Source organism: Mirounga leonina, unplaced genomic scaffold, assembly GCF_011800145.1.
Source record: "Mirounga leonina isolate KUSES-001 unplaced genomic scaffold, KU_Mleo_1.0 Mir_454, whole genome shotgun sequence".
Lineage (NCBI taxonomy): Eukaryota > Metazoa > Chordata > Mammalia > Carnivora > Phocidae > Mirounga > Mirounga leonina.
In genome coordinates, this window is record NW_023270763.1 from 8,540,177 (window position 1) to 8,557,367 (window position 17,191).

Here is a 17,191-nt window from a genome sequence, read left to right on the forward strand (position 1 = left end):
AGCTGCAAGGACAAACCCAACTTAGGGTCACCGACTTGGCCGTGATGATGCCGCATGCCCCGAGGTGTCCTCCACGGACCGTATGGACCATGGCATGGAGCGTGTCCTGAGGGGCCCTCTGCGGGGCTGTAGGAAGGGCCCACTGTCAAATGTCTGGCGAGCACTGGGTGATTCTGGGGGCAACGGGCTTCTTTGCTGAGTGGCTCTCCCCCCACAGGTCTGGGGGTGCAGCATTTCCCACATGGGCGTGTCAGCAGAGCATCCCGCGGGCCCTACACACGGGGTGCTCTAAGGCCCAGCCTGTCAGGGCAGAGGCTCCCACAGGCCGCTGGGAAGCAGACCACCAGGCTTGCGAGCCCACTGAGCTGTTCACATGCAACAGGATGGCTGGAGCTCCAGCCAGGCTTACATCCGAACGCCCAGGGAGGGACTGAGAGCAGGGTCCGCGAGGGTCACGACTGTGGAAGGAAGCCATCCTCCAGCCTCCTGCTCCAAGTGAGCTGACTCGGAGCCACCCGCTGTGCAGCTGGGCTCAGTTCAGCCACTAGAAACCCAGCGGCCTCTCCATGGGTCTCCAGAGTGATGCCACTTCAGAGACCGTGCGTGGTGGTCAGTGACTGCCCCCCTCCCAACCTGACAGCTCACAGAAGGCTCTAAAATGATTGAAGACCAGTGCGGACAATGAACGTTTCTGGGCTCTGATGGGGCCCTGGTCCCAAGGCTTGGCTCTGAGCATGTGGCTGGTGAGCATATTTGGTCTTAGGCGTGGAAGAGGGTTGGCCGCCATCCAGGTGAGCACCCCATACAGCACGTGTCAGAAGTCCCCCTACTTTCTCACAGCATGGGGCAGGGAGGGAGGTGGGACCAGACTCTCCGGAGATTCCCCTGTCCTCACTGCCCCCCACAGCCCCCGGGGGTCAAGCCTGACCCAGGCAGAGCCTGACACAGAGACGGTCACCAGCTCTGAAGGCTGAAATAATAACTTCGTATCTTCTGTCAATTCTGCTCTCCAACTCGCCTCCCAAATGAAAGGAATGGAGAATGGGCTTTCAGGGAACTTCATTAAGAGAAAGAGATAAAGGAGAAAACGATTTTAGGTGGTACCAACATGTTTAAGCTCAAATGATCCCACTGCCCTCCAGCTGTGATAAGCCAGCCACACGGGTGGCCACGGGGCAGGTCAGACAGGACCGACCTGAGGCACGTTCCCATCACAACCGGCCCCCAGGCGGGGCCCACACTGTCGTCGTGTCAGGATGCCAAGCAGTCTTCTCTTAAAAGCTAACAAGCTGGGGAGAGAGCCCCCTGTGCCGGGCCTCCCGGCCTCAAGTGCTGGCAACAGTCAAGCCTGGAGCCGGCTCCCTGGCCAGGGCCGGCACCAGCGCCTGTCCCCGGGGAGGTGGCTCACATAGGTCTCCCTTGGAAGGAGAGAGAGATCTGCAGGAGTTCCTGCCCCAGTTCTTGCTGCCTCCCGCCGGGACAGAACTCGGCCGACAGCTCCCTGAAGGTGGCGCAGATGCGGCGAGCCTCGATGTGTCTGCGGTGGACAGCATGCTTCCATTGGTGCCGCGCGGCTCCCGTGAGCACGAGCAGTGAGCGGCGGGGCAGGGGGACGGCCACCTCCACCTCCTGGCACAGGACGGACCTGCTGGGGGCCATCACCCCTTCCACCAAGGCCTCCGGGAAGCCGGAAGGGGCCAGACAGAGCAGCAGGCTGCCGGGCGCCTCCCGGGACATGGACAGCACAGTCGGGGACAGGAGGTTGAGGCTCACCAGCCGCTCCCCCCACAGCCAGGCGTCGTCCAGGTGGGGGTCGATGGCCGAGCCCCGCTCAGGGCAGTAGTCCAGGTTACACTGCTCCACGGGCCGGAAGTCCTCCAGGATGGGGTACAGCCCCATTCTCCGCACCACCTCCCGGCTGAAGCTGGGGAGGCCTCTGAAGCCGGTGGTCTTGAGCTTCTGTTTCCGAAAGTTGACTTTGGGGCCGTAGTCCTGAAGGGTGAGGACAAAGGGGAAGTGGAGAAGGGTCTGAGTTGATAGGAATGGCTATCACAGGCCAGGTGTGAAGAATCTGATCGCAACGACCAAGACAAGCAAAAACGCCTGACTCTGGATCAGGATCTGGCTCTCCAGCAGGAGGAGGCCGGCCCTAACGACAAACAGCAAATGCTCAGATGCTGGGAAACGCCGAGGGAAGAAATAAAGCAGGGAAGGGGGTACAATGTGCCGGGGAGGGGGGGATGTCTTCACTCGTGTTCCCCCGAACGCAGAGAGAGAGGGAGACAAAGGGTCAGGATGCGGGAAGAAGGAGCCAGGAGGGAGGGAGGGCCAGCCCAAGGCAGCCTCCTCACGTGGTCAGTGCTGGGGATCCCTGGGGTTCAGAACCGCGACGAAGTTCCGCTCCCGGCTACATGCCCAGGACTGGAAACACGGCCACGCAGACACGTGCCCACGGGTGTTCACAGCAGCACCGGGGCACGACAGCCGAAAAGCAGGAACAGGCCAGTGTCGCGATGGGACAGATGGATGAAGCGGTGGTGGCAGGTCCGTACAACGGAGTACCATCCGGCCACAAACGCCACGCGGCACTGACAATGCTGTCAGGGGAACAAGCCCACACGAAGGGCCACATGTTCTATAATCCCATTTACGTGAAATGTCCGGAACAGGCAAATCCAGAGATGGAAGGGGGATTAGTGGTTGCCAGGGGACGGGAGAATGGGGAGCGACTGCTCCTGGGACAGGTCCCCTTTGGGGTGATGGGTCTGTTCTAGAAGCAGGCAGTGGAGAGGATCGCACATTCTGAATATAGCAAAACTGTACATGTTAAATGAGTGAATTTTACGGTATGTGGATTCTATCTAAAAAAACAATCGTTACAGAGGAGACTCCCAGAATAGCCCTCAGACTTGTGGCCCAAGGGGTGAGCATTTATCCAGCAACTCCTGCCCCCTCGGCCCCTCCCCACCCCCCCAGTTGAGGGTGGCACTATCTGGTGCAAACGTCTTTCTCCTTCCAGCTTCGGCAGGTCTCAGCGTAGCTGCACCCCACCCCTCCACCAGCCCCGGCAGCAGCAGGCGAGGGAGGAGGCTGGGGGTGCAGCGCACAGAGGGAAGTGGGACCTGCAGTGTCTCGGGAGCATAGAGGGCTCACAGGGCCACCGAAGAGCAGCAGGGAAAGCGAAGGTTCAGACGGGAGGCCTAGCAGAGCAGCGAGTCCATCTGAGGAGGGATCCTCTCCAGGGCCAACTGACAGAACAGGGGTGGGGGCCACAGGAAGCTCCAGAAGGAATCCCAGCGGCAGAACCAGGGACTGGGACCTAGGTGGGGGCAGTGGGGGTGCAGGGTGCTGTGTTCTCAGATTCCGGGCATGTTTTGAAGGAAGAAAGCGGGCAGGGATGACCAATGAGAGAGAGAGAAGTCTGGAGAGCTGCATGGTTTCCGGCCCAGCAGATGGAAGATGGAATTTGCCGAGACGGGGACACCGCAGGGGTGCCGGGGTGGGCCAAGACTCAGTGAGGGTCTGACAGATCTGGGAAGCCAACTGGAACCATGAACATGGGAGTCGCAAACGCACGCACAGCGTCAGAGCCGGGACTCATGGAGACCAGCAAGGGAGCATCTGGAAACGGAGAGGCCCGAGGGCTGGCCGCTGGGTGGGGGCGCAGACGCCAGGATGGACGCGGCCAGTGCGTGAATGCGCGAAGCAGGAGCGGGAGGAAAGGCACTGGAGACAGAACGAACGACTCTTCGGAGGAGCCGGCTGCAGAGGTGAGAGAGGGGGCTTACGGACAGTCTGGGGGGAAAGCTCCAGTGGAGGTAAAACGGACCTCGGGGACGGGGGGGGGTGGGGGGGGCTTGGAGAGAAGGCCACAGCTTTCTCGGAAAAGCGTGAGGAGCCCGTGAGGAGCCGGACTGACCGGGGCTGGGGTTTAGCGGAAGGAGCAGGGCAGTGAGGGGCACCAGCGAAGCACTGAAGTCACTGAGGGGGAGGGAAGGACAGAAGGTGGCCGATGGCGGACAGTGCTGCAGGGAAGGGGATGCAATCCCCGACAAAGGGGAGGTCCAGGACTTGGGGGCCCGAGTGTCTCAAAACTGATGGGGAGAGGACTTCAGTGGGAAGGCGACTGGCAGCCTTCTAGAAACCCTCGGAGCTGAGCATTAGTCTGTCATACGGCCCCGCCTCACCGCGTCTGGTGTCTGGTGGGGAAGTGGCGCAGGCCCAGGGCACAGGCCGGCCTCCACCACACACCACGCACCACTCCCCTGGCTGCCCAAGTCCCAGGGTCAGGGGAGCTCGCCCCCCTAACGGCCCTGGGGGGCTGTGGCTGCCGAGAGAGGCGCTGGGAGGGACGTGAGCAAAGGGGCGCGGGGCAAGGAGTCTGGAGGGGCCTGGTAGGGTGACTCCTCTCTGACCAGCCAGCCCGGCCCTCCCCTCCTCCCAGCTGCGGGCTGGACCTACCTGCTTCCTCCGTCCAGACTGGGAGAGCTTCCAAGGCTCCCGGTCCATCAGCTGCACCATCTCGGCTTCCTCCTCCCGGGTCACAAAATCCTCTATCAGCGTCACGCCAGGGAAGGGGAAGGCCCAGCCTTCAAAGTCAGACTCCTCGGCCCCCACGGCCCAGCCAGTGTCAGAGTAGTAAATGAAACGGTGCGTTTTCTGCGAAAGAAAGATGGGGGACCTGGGGCCACTGATGCCCTGCCTCACGCCACGTGTGTGCCTTCTAGGGGCCGGCTTGCCTGGCTTGCCCGCCCCCGAAGCCACTCTGGAAAGCAGCTGGAGTCCAGAGGGAGGCAGAACCCCTCCCTGCCTGGGGCTGCCTCCTGGGAAGGGCCCTGTGCCCGGTCCTTTCTCACTTTCCTCATCTTAAGTGGGAAGAGCGTCCACGTACCTACTCTCTGTTCTCTGTTTTAAAGATGAGGTGACCCGGGCCGTGCAAAGTTAAGGAACTAGCCTGAGGCTGCACAGCCGGGGGCTGCCTGCGAGTCCTCGCTGTGCTAGTGTCGCTGTGGGGTGTCTTCTGGCCTCCCCGGCCGTGGGGGGCGGGACTAAAGGAGAGGACCCCGGGGCTGTCCAGAGGGCGAGCATGCTAGGCAGCTAGAGGGGAGTCTCTGAAGTGGGGGTGACTCTGGGCCCTGCCCTCCTCTGGCTGCAGAGGCACTGCCTGAATTTCCCTTCCAAAGAGGAGAGAACTTGCCAGTCATCCTCGAGAAGTGCCCAGCTGACAACCTCCTGCTGCCTCGGGTCTCGGGCAGAGGCCGTCCTGGTCCCAGGCAGCCCCCAGCCAATGACTCAGTGCAGGCCTGGCCTTTTCTACCCGACACGGGACGCCTCTATCCGTCAGTCCACTCCGGAGCTCCCAGCTGGGTTGGCCATGACTTTGTCCCAGCTGCATGGCAGTCTGAGGTCCGCCCTGTCCACTTAATTCTGCTTCCTCCCCGCCTTTACATTTCAGGGCCACTGCTGCCCAGCCCGTCTGTGAACCATCGTGTCCTCTGTCTTCTGGCACCTCCCACAGAACACATTAAAATCAGGGAGTCATCCTGTACCTTCTGCTCATCCCATAGCCAGTAAGTCAGGCAGGTGCTAGGCCCACACCCAGGGGCACAGCAGAGTTCAGACTTTTGGCACTTCTCAGGTTTTACTTGCAGCAAAAACATATAGGGCATAAAATTTGCCATCATCACTATCTTTAAGTGAACAGGTCAACGTCAAATACGGTCACATTGTCCTGCACCCGTCCCCACCTTTCTAAAACTCTGGACTCTAAACAACAACTTCGTTCTTTTCCCCAAGCCCCAGGAACCCACCATTCTACTTTCTGACTCTATGAATTTGATTCCTCTCTGGGCCTGGTGGAATCAGAATCCTGTGACATTTATCCTCTTGTGACTGACATTTCAATCAGCATAATGACCTCAGGATCCATTCATGTCACAGCAGGTGTCAGAACGCTCTTCCTTTTTAAGGCACATAACATTCCAACGGACACAGCAGGCCACGTTTGTTTACCCGCTCGTCCACTGCGGGAACCTAAATTGCTTCCACATTGTAGCTACTATGGAACGTGGGCGTACAAATATCTCTTCAAGGGCCTGCTTTCCGTTCTTCTGGGTGTATACCCAGAACTGCTAGATCACACAGGAATTCTGCTTTTAGTTTGCTCAGAAATCACCAGATCGTTTTCCACTTTTACCAGGGATGCTGTGAGAGTTTCTGCACTGGCTTCCCAGACTCCATACCTTCCTATCTGCCTCTCCCCCTCCCGGGATCTTTCTAAAATTCACCCGTAACTTCCTTTAAAACCCTGAGCGGCTCTCCGTGTTCCTCAGGACAAGTCCAGCCTACGCAGCCACCACACACAGTGCCCTCTGTGGTCAGCGCCGGCGGCCCCTGAAGCGTCACGCTCCTCCCAAGCGCACGCACTTGCCCCAGGCCTGCACCCAAGCAGTCCTCCAGCGGAAACGCCCTTGCCCCCCCTCGAAGGCTCTGAGTCCTTTTCCCTTAATTAATTGGAATTAATTTCCTCCTTGACCGCTTCTGCTCAACGGTGCCTAGGGCACTTTGCCCTGCCCGGTTTTCGGCCTTCTCTTCTCTATCCGGGTCGTCTCCCCACTCCGTGAAGCTTGCAGCCCCAGACGCGGGGTTGGGGGGTGGGGGGCCCCCTACGTGGAGGCTTGCTGTCACACTCTCCCCAAGGCTCAAAGGGGAGTTGTGGTCGGATGGCATCCACTCCAAGCCCACCCCTCAAAGCTCTCATCTCCTCCTGCAACGCCCCCAGAGCGAGGGCCCCTGACACGGGTTGATCCGCGGCCCGTCTTCGTGGCCAGTCTGGGCCTCAGTTTCCCCATATGAAGAAGGGAGCTGGGGCACGGCCCCTCCCCCCAGCCCTCACCTGCGGGGGGTGCTGCCAGGGCGGGTCACCTCCGCGCTGCCGCTCGCAGATCAGACAGGTCCGGATGCCCTTGCAGCCGCATTCCCGGAGGACCTCGGGGGCCGCCACCGCCGCAGCCGCCATCGCCGCGTCCCGGCGACCAGGGCGCAGGCGCGGGGCCGCGGGGGCCGCTGGGAGTTGTAGTCCGCCCGCGGGGCACGAGGTCCGCGGAGCCCCTTCCTTCCGGTAGTCGCCAGCTACTGGCTTGCGCGGCGCCGCCTTCGGAGTTCCGCCGGCCGCGGAGCGTCGGGCTCCAGGAAGCACGGACTCGGCGGGACGCCGGTGCCGCCAACCGGCCAGCGCGGGCCGCGCCTGGTCGCCATGGGCCCCCTCTCGGCGCGGCTGCTCATGCAGCGAGGGCGTCCCAAGAGCGACCGGCTGGGGAAGATCCGGAGCCTGGAGTAAGAGGCGGGCCGGGGGGTACGACGGGGGTCCGCGGGGTCGCGGCCACACAGCCCGCCACCCGGGCCTGGGTCGCCGGCCGGTCGGGAAGTAAGGCTGGGACCCTTGCCCACTCCCTGCCCGGCCCCCTTATCGCCCTGTCGGTTAGGCGGAGTCTCGGATCACTCGAACCAAACGCTGGGCGCCCGTTATGAGACGGGCGGGCCGGGCCCGAGCGGCCTCTCCCTTGCAGGGTCCCGGGCTGTCGGGGAGACAGTCCTGCAGAAAGGGTATTGAGCAGCCTGTTGAGCTAGTTCCTGAGGCTCTGGGCAGCACAGAGGAGCCCCTTTAGAGGAGGAGCCAGCTGTAGGCAGTTGTAAAGTAGTGACGAGATTTTAAGAAGGAAAGGCTGCGCGTGCCTTGTGGAGAAGCTCTGCTGAAAGAGCCTTCGCAGGCACCCAGGACTGCCCCAGGTGTGAGGCCTGCCCGCCCCCCTGAGCCCTCCCTGTCTGCCCCCACCCAGCTTGTCCGGGCTGAAGCTGCTCTCAGAGCACTTGGACCCCAAGCTCCTGAGCCGCCTGACGCAGCTGCAAGAGCTGGACCTCTCCAACAACCAGCTGGAGACACTGCCTGCCAACCTGGGCCTGTCCCACCTGCGCATCCTCCGCTGCGCCAACAACCAGCTGGGGGACGTCACTGCCTTGTGCCAGTTCCCGCAGCTCGAGGAGCTCAGCCTGGAGGGCAACCCCTTCCTGACGGGGGGGGGGGGGGGGGGGGGGCACCTGCCCCAGACCCAGGGCCCGCACTCTGTGGGGCTGAGCCACAGGTTGGGGTGATACTGAGCCACTCTCCCTCATCCCCCAGGTCAGTGACAACCTGAAAATCTCCTTTCTCCTGCCCAAGCTCCGGAAGGTCAATGGCAAGGATGCTTCCTCCACGTCCTCTCAGGTGGAGAACCTAAATCGGGAGCTGACCAGCCGGGTAAGGGGGCCGGCCCGGGTCTCTGGAGCACTCGGCCTTGAGGAGCGAGTGACAGAATGGACATTTGGAAGACCCTGAGTGGGGGTTCCGGGGGCTCTCTGCCCTGACACTGAGCTGCGCTTATCCCCTAGCCTGACGTGTTTCTCTGAGCCTGGCTGTGGTGCTTGGCCTCTTGTCCTTAGAGGTCATGCTCTCTGGGTGTGCAGGCTGGGCCCGGCCAGGGAGGCCAGGCCACTTTCACAGTAACCACCCTGGGCCCGCTCCTCTTCGGGGCTGTTGCTCAAGCGCGTGCACGTGCGTTGGGGGGGTGCACGCGCGTGTGAGCGTGCACACGCACAGGTGTGTGCACACTGCAGCTAAGGCTGTGGTTCAGGGAGGCTTCCAGGAGGTGGTGAAGTGGAGACTCCTGTGGCCATAAGATTGGAGGCAGGGGCGCCATGGAGGGCCCGGGAGATCTGGGGTGGCCTGGGCTTGAATCTGGTCCCTCTTGTTCCAGGTCACAGCTCACTGGGAGAAGTTCAAGGCTGCAGTGAGCCCAGAGGAGGAGGCAGAGAAGGCCCAGGCTGATTTTGTGAAGTCTGCTGTCAGGGACATCCGCTATGGGCCTGAGTCCCTCAGCGAGTTCACCCAGTGGCGGGTATGATCTCATCCTGCTGTGCTGGGAGTCTGTTCTCCCAGCTCCTCCATGGCTCCCATGCCTTCAGCTGCCCTAAGAGGCCTCTGGCCATGAGGGGTGGTAGAGTTCGGTGGGTCAGGGAAGGCAGACTTACTGGTTGGAAAGGCCCTTTCCCACCTCGGGAAGCACAGGTTCCCTCTGCCCCGGCATTTGGGGGAGGGGCCGGGAGCCCCAGGACTTGTATCTAGCTCCCCGATGTCCTGGCCCCGCGTAGGTGCAGATGATCTCTGAGGAGCTGGTGGCCTCTGGTGGGCCCCAGGTGCATGAGGCAGACGTCCCGGAGAGGCCTCCAAAAGCCGCAGCTGCCCAGGAACCCAGGGTAAGTGTGGTACCACGCAGCTCCCAAGGCTCCAAAGGCCTGTCTTGGCCTTTCCTGCCTAGAGAGACTGTAGGGAAAGGGGGTTGGGAGGGGAGGCAGGGGGTCCTGGAAATGAGCCCAGGAGTCGGCCCCTGATGCCTGAGCTGGTTCACACTGACCCTGGGCCAACCCTTGCTTTCTGCCCCCATGGGAGGCTGCGGGCCAGCCTGTGATGCCGAGGAAGCAAGCCCCGGGCCCTCAGCCCAGCCCCGACCCCCTCCACAGGCCAGGCCCGTGGCCAAGAAACGGCCGGATGACGTCTCACTCAACCTGTCTCCCAACAAGCGGGTGTGCACCTCCTCGTTGGCCCCCGTGGAGGGCGGCCCCCCGGGCTCTGACGGCGGCCAGGTAAGCTCGCAAGGGGGCAGGGGTTAGCTGGCAGGGAGCACGGGCTGGGGCAGCTGTGACCCCCCGTCTGCCCCCACAGCCCGCCCGGGACCTGGAGCCCCTGCATTTCCTGCAGTGTCACAGCAAGAACAACAGCCCTCGGGACCTGGACACCCAGCTCTGGGCCTGCGCTTTTGAGCCGGCCTGGGAGGAGGGTACAGCCTTGGCGGGGCAGGCAGGGCCAGGGCGAGAGCCCCAGGGAACGCCCCTGGAGGGGGCCGCCTCCGCGGATGGGGGGCCTGGGAGAGACAGCCTCTGAAGCGTCGTCAGGGCCAGGACAGAGGCGCTGCGGGGGCGCACTTCTCGGAGAACGTGTCTACTGAGGCTGACCCCTCCAAACAGGGCGCGCGGGCGCCACCTCCCAGACGGTGGCCACGTGTGGCGGGGAGGCCGTGTGCGTGATAGACTGCCAGACGGGCATCGTGCTGCACAAGTACAAGGCGCCTGGCGAGGTGGGCGGGGCGGGTGTTCGTGCGGCGCTGGGGGTGGGGCCCTGACCCGGTCCTGCTGGGCCTCGCTTCCGCGGCTGGAGCTCCAGGGCGCGCGCACGCGTAGCCCCGCCCCTTAGTGACTCCCGCAGCACCCCCCCCCCCCGCAACCACGCACGGCTCTGCCCCTGAGTGATGCCCGCAGCCCCGCCCCTTCGTGACACCCGCACGCCCGCGCCCACAGGAGTTCTTCTCGGTGGCCTGGACGGCCCTGACCGTGGTGACGCAGGCCGGCCACAAGAAGCGCTGGAGCGTGCTGGCCGCCGCGGGCCTGCGGGGCCTGGTCCGCCTGCTGCACGTGCGAGCTGGCTTCTGCTGCGGGGTCATCCGGGCCCACAAGAAGGCCATCGCCACCCTGTGCTTCAGCCCCACCCACGAGACCCACCTCTTCAGTAAGAGCCTCTCCCACACCCCTGTCCTGCAGTCCGGGCACCCGGGGTCAGCCCTGGCCGGGGTAGAAGCAGCGTGGCTTTGTGGACGACTGACGGCTTCAGATCCTGCCTTTTCCCCCTGACCCGCTCTGTGGCCTTGAAGCTGGGCAGCTAGGCCGCTCTGTGACCCGGCTGGGTACCCCTGGCCCCCCAAAGTGTGATAAGCCCAAGAAGGGACGTGTGAGCAGAGGCCTGCGAAAGGAGGGCTGCCTGCCGTGGGGCGTGGTAGTGAGAGGGAGGTAGAGACTGGCGGCCCTCGAGTCGTCTCCCAGCTGCGGCCCTGCCCGCCCCCGAGGGGCCGGGCCTTGTGACCATGGTCTCAGCCTGGGATGGAGCCTGCCAGGGCGAGTAGGGCCTCTTCAGGGCCACCTCTCCCCTTCTTGTCCCCTCCTCAGCGGCCTCCTATGACAAGCGGATCATCCTCTGGGACCTCGGGGTGCCCAACCACGATTACGACTTCCAGGCCAGGTGAGGCTGTGGGGCAGGGCAGGGGGGCCTCGCCAGGGTGGGCGGACAGCCCGGTTGGTGGCCTCACGCTGTCCTCCCCCGCCGGCAGCCAGCTGCTCACCCTGGATACCACGTCCATCCCCCTGCGCCTCTGCCCTGTGGCTTCCTGCCCGGATGCCTACCTGCTGGCAGGCTGCGAGGGCGGCTGCTGCTGCTGGGACGTGCGGCTGGACCAGCCCCCGAGGAGGAGGTGAGGCCGGCCGGGCCAGACGCCTGACCTCCCGCAGTGGTGCCCAAGCATGGCCCGTTCTGGGCCGCCAGCGGCTGTCTTCACGGGGCCAGCCCGTCCCCACCTCCACTAGTCTCCCAGGGCAAGGTCCGTGCCTGTGGGACTGGGCCGGGTCGGCTCTCGGAGCTGCGGTCACCTCACCTTGCAGGGGAAGGGGATGGTGCCTGGACAGGGATGAGACCCCGGAAAGGCTCATCTGTACCCACCCGGAAGGCCGGCATCCCTGCCCTCGTGCGGCCCACAATCTTGTTAAAACCCACACAGCACAGTGTCAGGTGTGACGGAAAGCGAATGAGGGGACCATGAGGAGGTGACGTGACGGGTGGCGGATGGGTCCTCGGGCTCCTGTTCACCACACGGGCCGAGCCGGGGAGTCAGGCCCTGGGAGGGAAGGTGCTGGCACGGGGGCGGCAGCCCGCACGAGGTCCAGCCGGGCCTGGGAGGCGGGGGGACACCGGCTAAGACTGGATTGTGTCCTCAGTGTCGTGAACGGTCTGGGAAGAACTTTCGGGGGTGGGGGGCAGTGACAGCCACGTCGGGGCAAATAACTAAAGCGTCAGGCGCTGGCGTTTGTGGGGCCCATGGCACACCGGGGAGTGAAGCCCTGGGCTTCCCCCGCCAATTCCCGCCTCAGCTGTGACCCCACACCCTCCCCAGCTTGGGAACGCGCCGCAGCCCCGTGCCACCCGCCCCTGTGCCCGTGCGGCCGCAGCTCCCAGCCGAGGCGGAGGGCAGGTGCAGAGGATGTGCCCAGCACACGTCCGCAAGCGGCTCTGGGTCCCGGGGGGCAGCTGGCCAGCTTCCTCTGCCGCCCCGCAGGCCGTGCGAGGTGGAGTTCGTGTTCTCCGAGGACTCGGAGGCAGCGGCGCGGAGAGTGGATGGGCTGGCCTTTGTGAACGAGGACGTGGTGGGTGAGTAGCCCCCGTTCGGGGCCAGCCTGGCCTCCCGGGGCTCCTGAGGGGTCCACGCCGGGCAGTGTCTAGAGCGGGGCCCCCACCCAGTTCTGTCTCTCCCTCCCCCCAGCCTCCAAGGGGAGCGGCCTGGGCACCATCTGCCTGTGGAGCTGGAGCCAGACGTGGGGGGCCCGGGGCAAGCGGCCCACGCTGGCGGTGGTGGTGCTGGCCCGGCTGCAGTGGTCCCCCACCCAGCTGGCCTACTTCTCGCTGAGCACCTGTCCTGGTGAGCCCCTGCCCCCCCACCCCAGCCCCCTCCACCCCACGGGGCTCCGCCGCACCCCCGGTCTCAGGCCATGCGTCCCTGCAGGTGAGGGCATCGTGCTGTGTGGGGACGAGGAGGGCAACGTGTGGGTCTACGACGTCCGGCACCTCCTGACGCAGGAGCCTCCGCTTCCGGCAGCGCCGCAGGCCCCGACGCAGGTAGGCGCGCCTCGCCCGCCCCTCGCCCGCCGCGGGGACTGCTGAGCGGAAGCTGGAGCCCTGCCCTCCTCTCTCCCTCCCCCAGATCCTTAAGTGGCCCCAGCCCTGGGCCCTTGGCCAGATGGTGACCAAGACCATGGTGAACACGGTGGTGGCCAACCCCACCTTTACGTACCTCACCGCTCTGACGGACTCCAACATCGTGGCCATCTGGAAGAGACAGTAGCCGGGGCGGGAGGGCGGGGGAGTTCGGGGGACCCGACTTAACTTATTCAGCTTTGGGGCGAATGACCAGAATGTTTTTATTGGGGAATATTTTTATTAAACTCTCTGCTGTACAAGACGACTGGAGAGAGGTCTGTGGCCCCGTCTGGCACCGCTACTCGGAGTGAGACCGGCCAGGCCGGGAGCAGAGGCTCCTGCAAGCGCTGCCTCCCTGCGGGGGGCGGGGGTTGGTCTACAAGGAGTGTGGCCCTTTGGGGCCACATTGCAAAGTGGACAGGCCCCAGGACCCAGATAACTGGGAAACCGGTCCTCTGCCCCGACGCAGCCCCACGCCCCGCAGGGTCACCTTGGCTTTAGCCCACACCCAGGGCTTTTCCTGCAGCACTTAATTAGGAAGGTAAAACACTCTGTCCAGGACACACCAGCTCCGGCGGGAAGGGGCTCACCAGGATGTCCCCGAAGCTGGGGAAGCTGCTCTCCTAGAAGGTTCCAGTGCAGGGTAGGAACTAGCCAAGCAAGACTCTCCCAGCCTCCTATTCGATGCCTTCTTGCTTGTCTTTAATGGCCACCTGAGCAGAGAGGGGTGGCAGCCACTCAGCTGGAAGGGCCAGGGTGAGGCGGCTGGGAAGGCAAGCCCAGTGTCCCTGAGCGCCCCCAGCCCATCTGCCTGAGGTGCAGGTGACACGCACAAGCCGTGGATCCTTCTCACTCTACTCCCAAGTCAGACGCTGAGGCCCTCTGCGTGGACAGGCGTGACCATGCCCTTTCAGCCTCCTTAACTGTGGGGCCCCACCCAGGCATGAGCTGCCCCCTCCACAAATACCCTGAGGCAGCCAGGCCTCACCAGAGGCGGCTTGGGGGAGCAGTCCCAAGGGGCAATACAGCTCTGCTTCCACAGGGGCTGCGGGAGCCCGGTTCCCACCCCTGCTGCAGACAGCACGCCCCCGGCCTCGACTCGCAGCCCCTTCGTCTGCGCTTGCTCAAGGCTGTAGGAGCATCGCTGCTGTCGCCACCTCGCCCGGCCCCCCAATACCTCAGGAAGAGCCCCCCCCCGGGCTGTCGGGGGGTGGGCCGGAGAACAGCGCAGCTCCGGGCACACGCAGCCCCGCTCCCCTGCACGCCGGGCCCCTCACCCGGAATCGCTCCTCCAGCAGGGACAGCTCGCTGATGAGGTCCGTGATGGCGTTGGTGAAGGCCTCCTGCGGGCTGTAGTCCGGGGTGGTCTGCACTCGGATGATGATCTTGTGCTCCAAGGGGTGGGGGACTTTGTAGCCAGCAAACAGCACCTGCGGGTCCTTCAGCAGCTGTCTGAGGTACAGAAATGGGCGGTGTGACACGAGGGGCTGAGCCTGGCAGCCTTGGGGATGACCAGAGCTCTAAGCAGAGCGTCCTCCCCCCGGCCTGAGGCCTAGAAGCCAGTACAGCTGGGGGCTGACCCCAGGTAGTCCCCTGCTCCTGACTGCCCGAAGAAAGCCTTCCAAGTAAAACATCGCAAAGATGATCTCATGGGGAAACCCCCCCCCCCCAACACCTGAGGATCCAGGACCCCAGCCAGTAAGCAGGATCTCCAGCACTCTTCCCTCAGGGGAAGGCCGGGCCTTGCAACAGCCCCAAAGCGCCCTCCCCAGGCCGCACACGGCGCAGCACAGGAACCTGACGCAGCAGTGCGGGCGGCCCGGGGAGAAGGCCCAGGCCCCGGGCGGGCGGTGACACGGAAGCCCTCCGGGCGACACAGGCTGACAGCTCCTGCCCACACACCCGGGGCCCCGTCTGCGAGCCGTGCCCCGCGCTGTCAGCAGCAGGCACCACAAGGGATGGCCCTTGCACGGGTGGGGACACGGCTCCCAGAGCAGGGGAGCGGCCAGGCCCCAGGAGGGTCTGGGGGCACCACTGGCGTGGCTTGGGTGGGGGGGGGCGCGGGGGCGGGGGGGCATCAGCCAGAGGACGGCCAGCTCCACCTCCCGCTTTCAGCCCAGAGACCAGGCAGGCTCCTGCCCGGGGCCTCAAACGTGCAAACCTCGGAAAGACCTGGCTTCACCGATGGGGTTTTCAGCAGAGAAATGACAAGTGCTTGGGCCAGAACAGCAACCACGTCGCTGACCACCTACCCGGTCAGGACTAAACTGGTGTAAACACACATCCGCCCTCCCCCAGGGGCATCGGATAACCACAGAGCCTCTCCCCCACCTTCTCCCCTCCTCCTCATAAGATCCGATCTCTGGCGCATCTGTCTTTGCGTGCCAGGTGTCCCAGAGGTCATCGTCCCCAAGGGGGGTGGGTGACAGCCCTGACTGCTGCTCCCCGCTCCGCAACACAGACACAAGCAGGCCCACGTTTGTCTGGCTTGCCGCACGTTCGCTTCCTACCGTCAGGGAAATGAGCCAGTACAGAGAGACGGCGCTGTGAACGGATACGGGTCAGCGTCATTTGGGAGAAAGTGTACTGGAATGTGGGAATTGCCAGAGGAAGCACCCAGACCTTCCTGAAGCTCAGAGAGACTTCGGGAAATCTTCCGGAACGTGTGCTTTGCCTCAAAGAGCCCCACTGAACATTTCCCAAGAGCCTCTGACGTGGAACTTACGACTTAATGATGTTTCCCAGCGTGTGGTCTTCTTTGTTGATGGTGAACAAACAGGCATTGGGTACCTTGGTGTCCTTGTTAATGGTGATCCTAGAAAGAGGCGGAAGCAACAGATGGGCAAACGGGGGCTCCCCTCCTTCCCCAAGTCTAAATCCTGCCCTTCAGCGCAGACCCAGGTCCCACCTCCTCCTGGAAGACTTCCTCCATCTCTTCTTCCATAAAGACCCTGCTGACTCAGAGCAGCAGAGCGGCTATGCCCTGATTCTGCGGGACCCTCACCTACTCTGGATTGCTCCTTGGCACCAGTGACATTTTAGGATGGATAATTCTTTTCTGTAGGGGGCTGTCTTGTACATCATAAGATGTGAGCAGTGCCCCTGCACCCCCTTTATGACAATCAGAAGTGGTGGCAGACATTGCCAAAAGTCCCCTGGGAAGCAAAATGGCCCCAGCAGCCAACCACTGCTCCCAAGGGAGACGAAGTGGCTGGCAAGGGCTAGACCGTAGAGCCCCGCACACCAGGCTATTAAGAGAAGGAAAAGCCAAAGTTTAAGACGGTTTGCTGCGTGCTGAGCCCTGGCCTCAGCACTTCCGGTAGATTACCTCGTTAAGCCCCCCGTAGAGAAAGTCCTCTGATTTAATACGGCAAGAAGCCCATTTCCCAGAGGAGGAAAGCAGGCTTCAGGCAGATTAAGTCACTGGCCCAATGACATGGAGACGTTAGGTGAGGGAGCCAGGCCCAGGCAGAGAGCCCAGGGAGGGGACTACATTCCCTTGCACTCTGCAGGCAAGAAGCCCCTGGAGGGTCTTCACAGGCCACTGAGGATCGGTGGTGAGCCCGAGCGCCAGCCCTCTGGCTGCAGCAGGCGGATGAAGGCGGCGGCCAGCAGGCTGCCGGATCCCAGAGGGAAAGCACTGGGGCGCCAGGCCCTCTACTTCCCATACAGACGGCCACTTCCCGTGTGCCGGGGCAGTTCCTTAGCCTCTCTGAGCCTCAGTTTCCTCCTCTGCAGAATGGGACCGCTCACCACCGCCCGGCAGGGCTGGCTCGAGTTTGGCCGACACAGTAAACGCTGCTTCCGTCTCCCCGCAGTGGACGAACCGGAGAAGCCCCAGGGTCCGCCCGCGACCCCCGGCCCCGCCCCGCCGGCTCCACTTACTTTTTCTCGCCCTCGAAGAGCAAGAACGACTCGAAGGCGGGAGGGGCGTTCATCCTAGCGCCGCACTAGCCTCCAAAGTCGCAGGGGCCGCCACCACCGCCAGCGAAGCCCTACACCACCAGCTCTTCCGGGTTAGCGGCTGCTTCCGGGTTACGGCTTTCCCCGTGTGAAGGCAGGCCGCTTGCCCCCTAGCGGCCCGGGGGACGTAGCGCAGGCGCGGGAAAAGCCCGGGGGGAACCGAGGGAGGCGGGTGGTTCCGCGCATGCGTGAGCCCGGAGTTGCGTCCGTGTGTTCGCGGTCCTGTAGGCGCGCCTGGGCGCCCGCTCGCGGGGCTGGGGGCTGTTTTGTGTGTGGTAGGACGGCCTCTCCCCGCTCCCCGTGATCCTTGTTTGGAAATGTGCCCTTGGAACACCCAGCGCGAGGCCCTCGAGTGGAGAGCGGAGCCAGGGCGCAGTGGGGCCGGCGGGAGGGCGGGAG

General features: G+C 63.7%; 3 protein-coding genes across 3 annotated transcripts; 1 reads left to right on the forward strand and 2 right to left on the reverse strand.

Annotated features, from left to right (window-relative positions):
* Positions 1–1,042: 1,042 nt before the first annotated feature.
* On the reverse strand, positions 1,043–7,047 carry ALKBH4 (alkB homolog 4, lysine demethylase). The gene is made up of 3 exons (XM_034988580.1): positions 6,896–7,047; positions 4,462–4,659; positions 1,043–1,992 (listed from the first exon to the last, which is right to left on the reverse strand). The coding sequence occupies exons 1-3, from the start codon at positions 7,016–7,018 to the stop codon at positions 1,405–1,407; spliced, it is 909 nt and encodes a 302-aa protein (XP_034844471.1). The 5' UTR covers positions 7,019–7,047; the 3' UTR covers positions 1,043–1,404.
* Positions 7,048–7,121: 74 nt separating this feature from the next.
* On the forward strand, positions 7,122–13,007 carry LRWD1 (leucine rich repeats and WD repeat domain containing 1). The gene is made up of 15 exons (XM_034988579.1): positions 7,122–7,335; positions 7,839–8,072; positions 8,179–8,296; positions 8,793–8,933; positions 9,187–9,291; positions 9,556–9,678; positions 9,758–9,872; positions 10,060–10,169; positions 10,390–10,597; positions 11,032–11,104; positions 11,193–11,333; positions 12,192–12,283; positions 12,396–12,551; positions 12,636–12,748; positions 12,834–13,007. Exons 1-15 carry the CDS (start codon positions 7,256–7,258, stop codon positions 12,972–12,974), a joined length of 1,950 nt encoding a protein of 649 aa, XP_034844470.1. The 5' UTR covers positions 7,122–7,255; the 3' UTR covers positions 12,975–13,007.
* Positions 13,008–13,047: 40 nt separating this feature from the next.
* On the reverse strand, positions 13,048–16,862 carry POLR2J (RNA polymerase II subunit J). Its single transcript, XM_034988581.1, has 4 exons — positions 16,715–16,862; positions 15,555–15,644; positions 14,107–14,281; positions 13,048–13,542 (listed from the first exon to the last, which is right to left on the reverse strand). Exons 1-4 carry the CDS (start codon positions 16,765–16,767, stop codon positions 13,507–13,509), a joined length of 354 nt encoding a protein of 117 aa, XP_034844472.1. The 5' UTR covers positions 16,768–16,862; the 3' UTR covers positions 13,048–13,506.
* Positions 16,863–17,191: the final 329 nt, after the last annotated feature.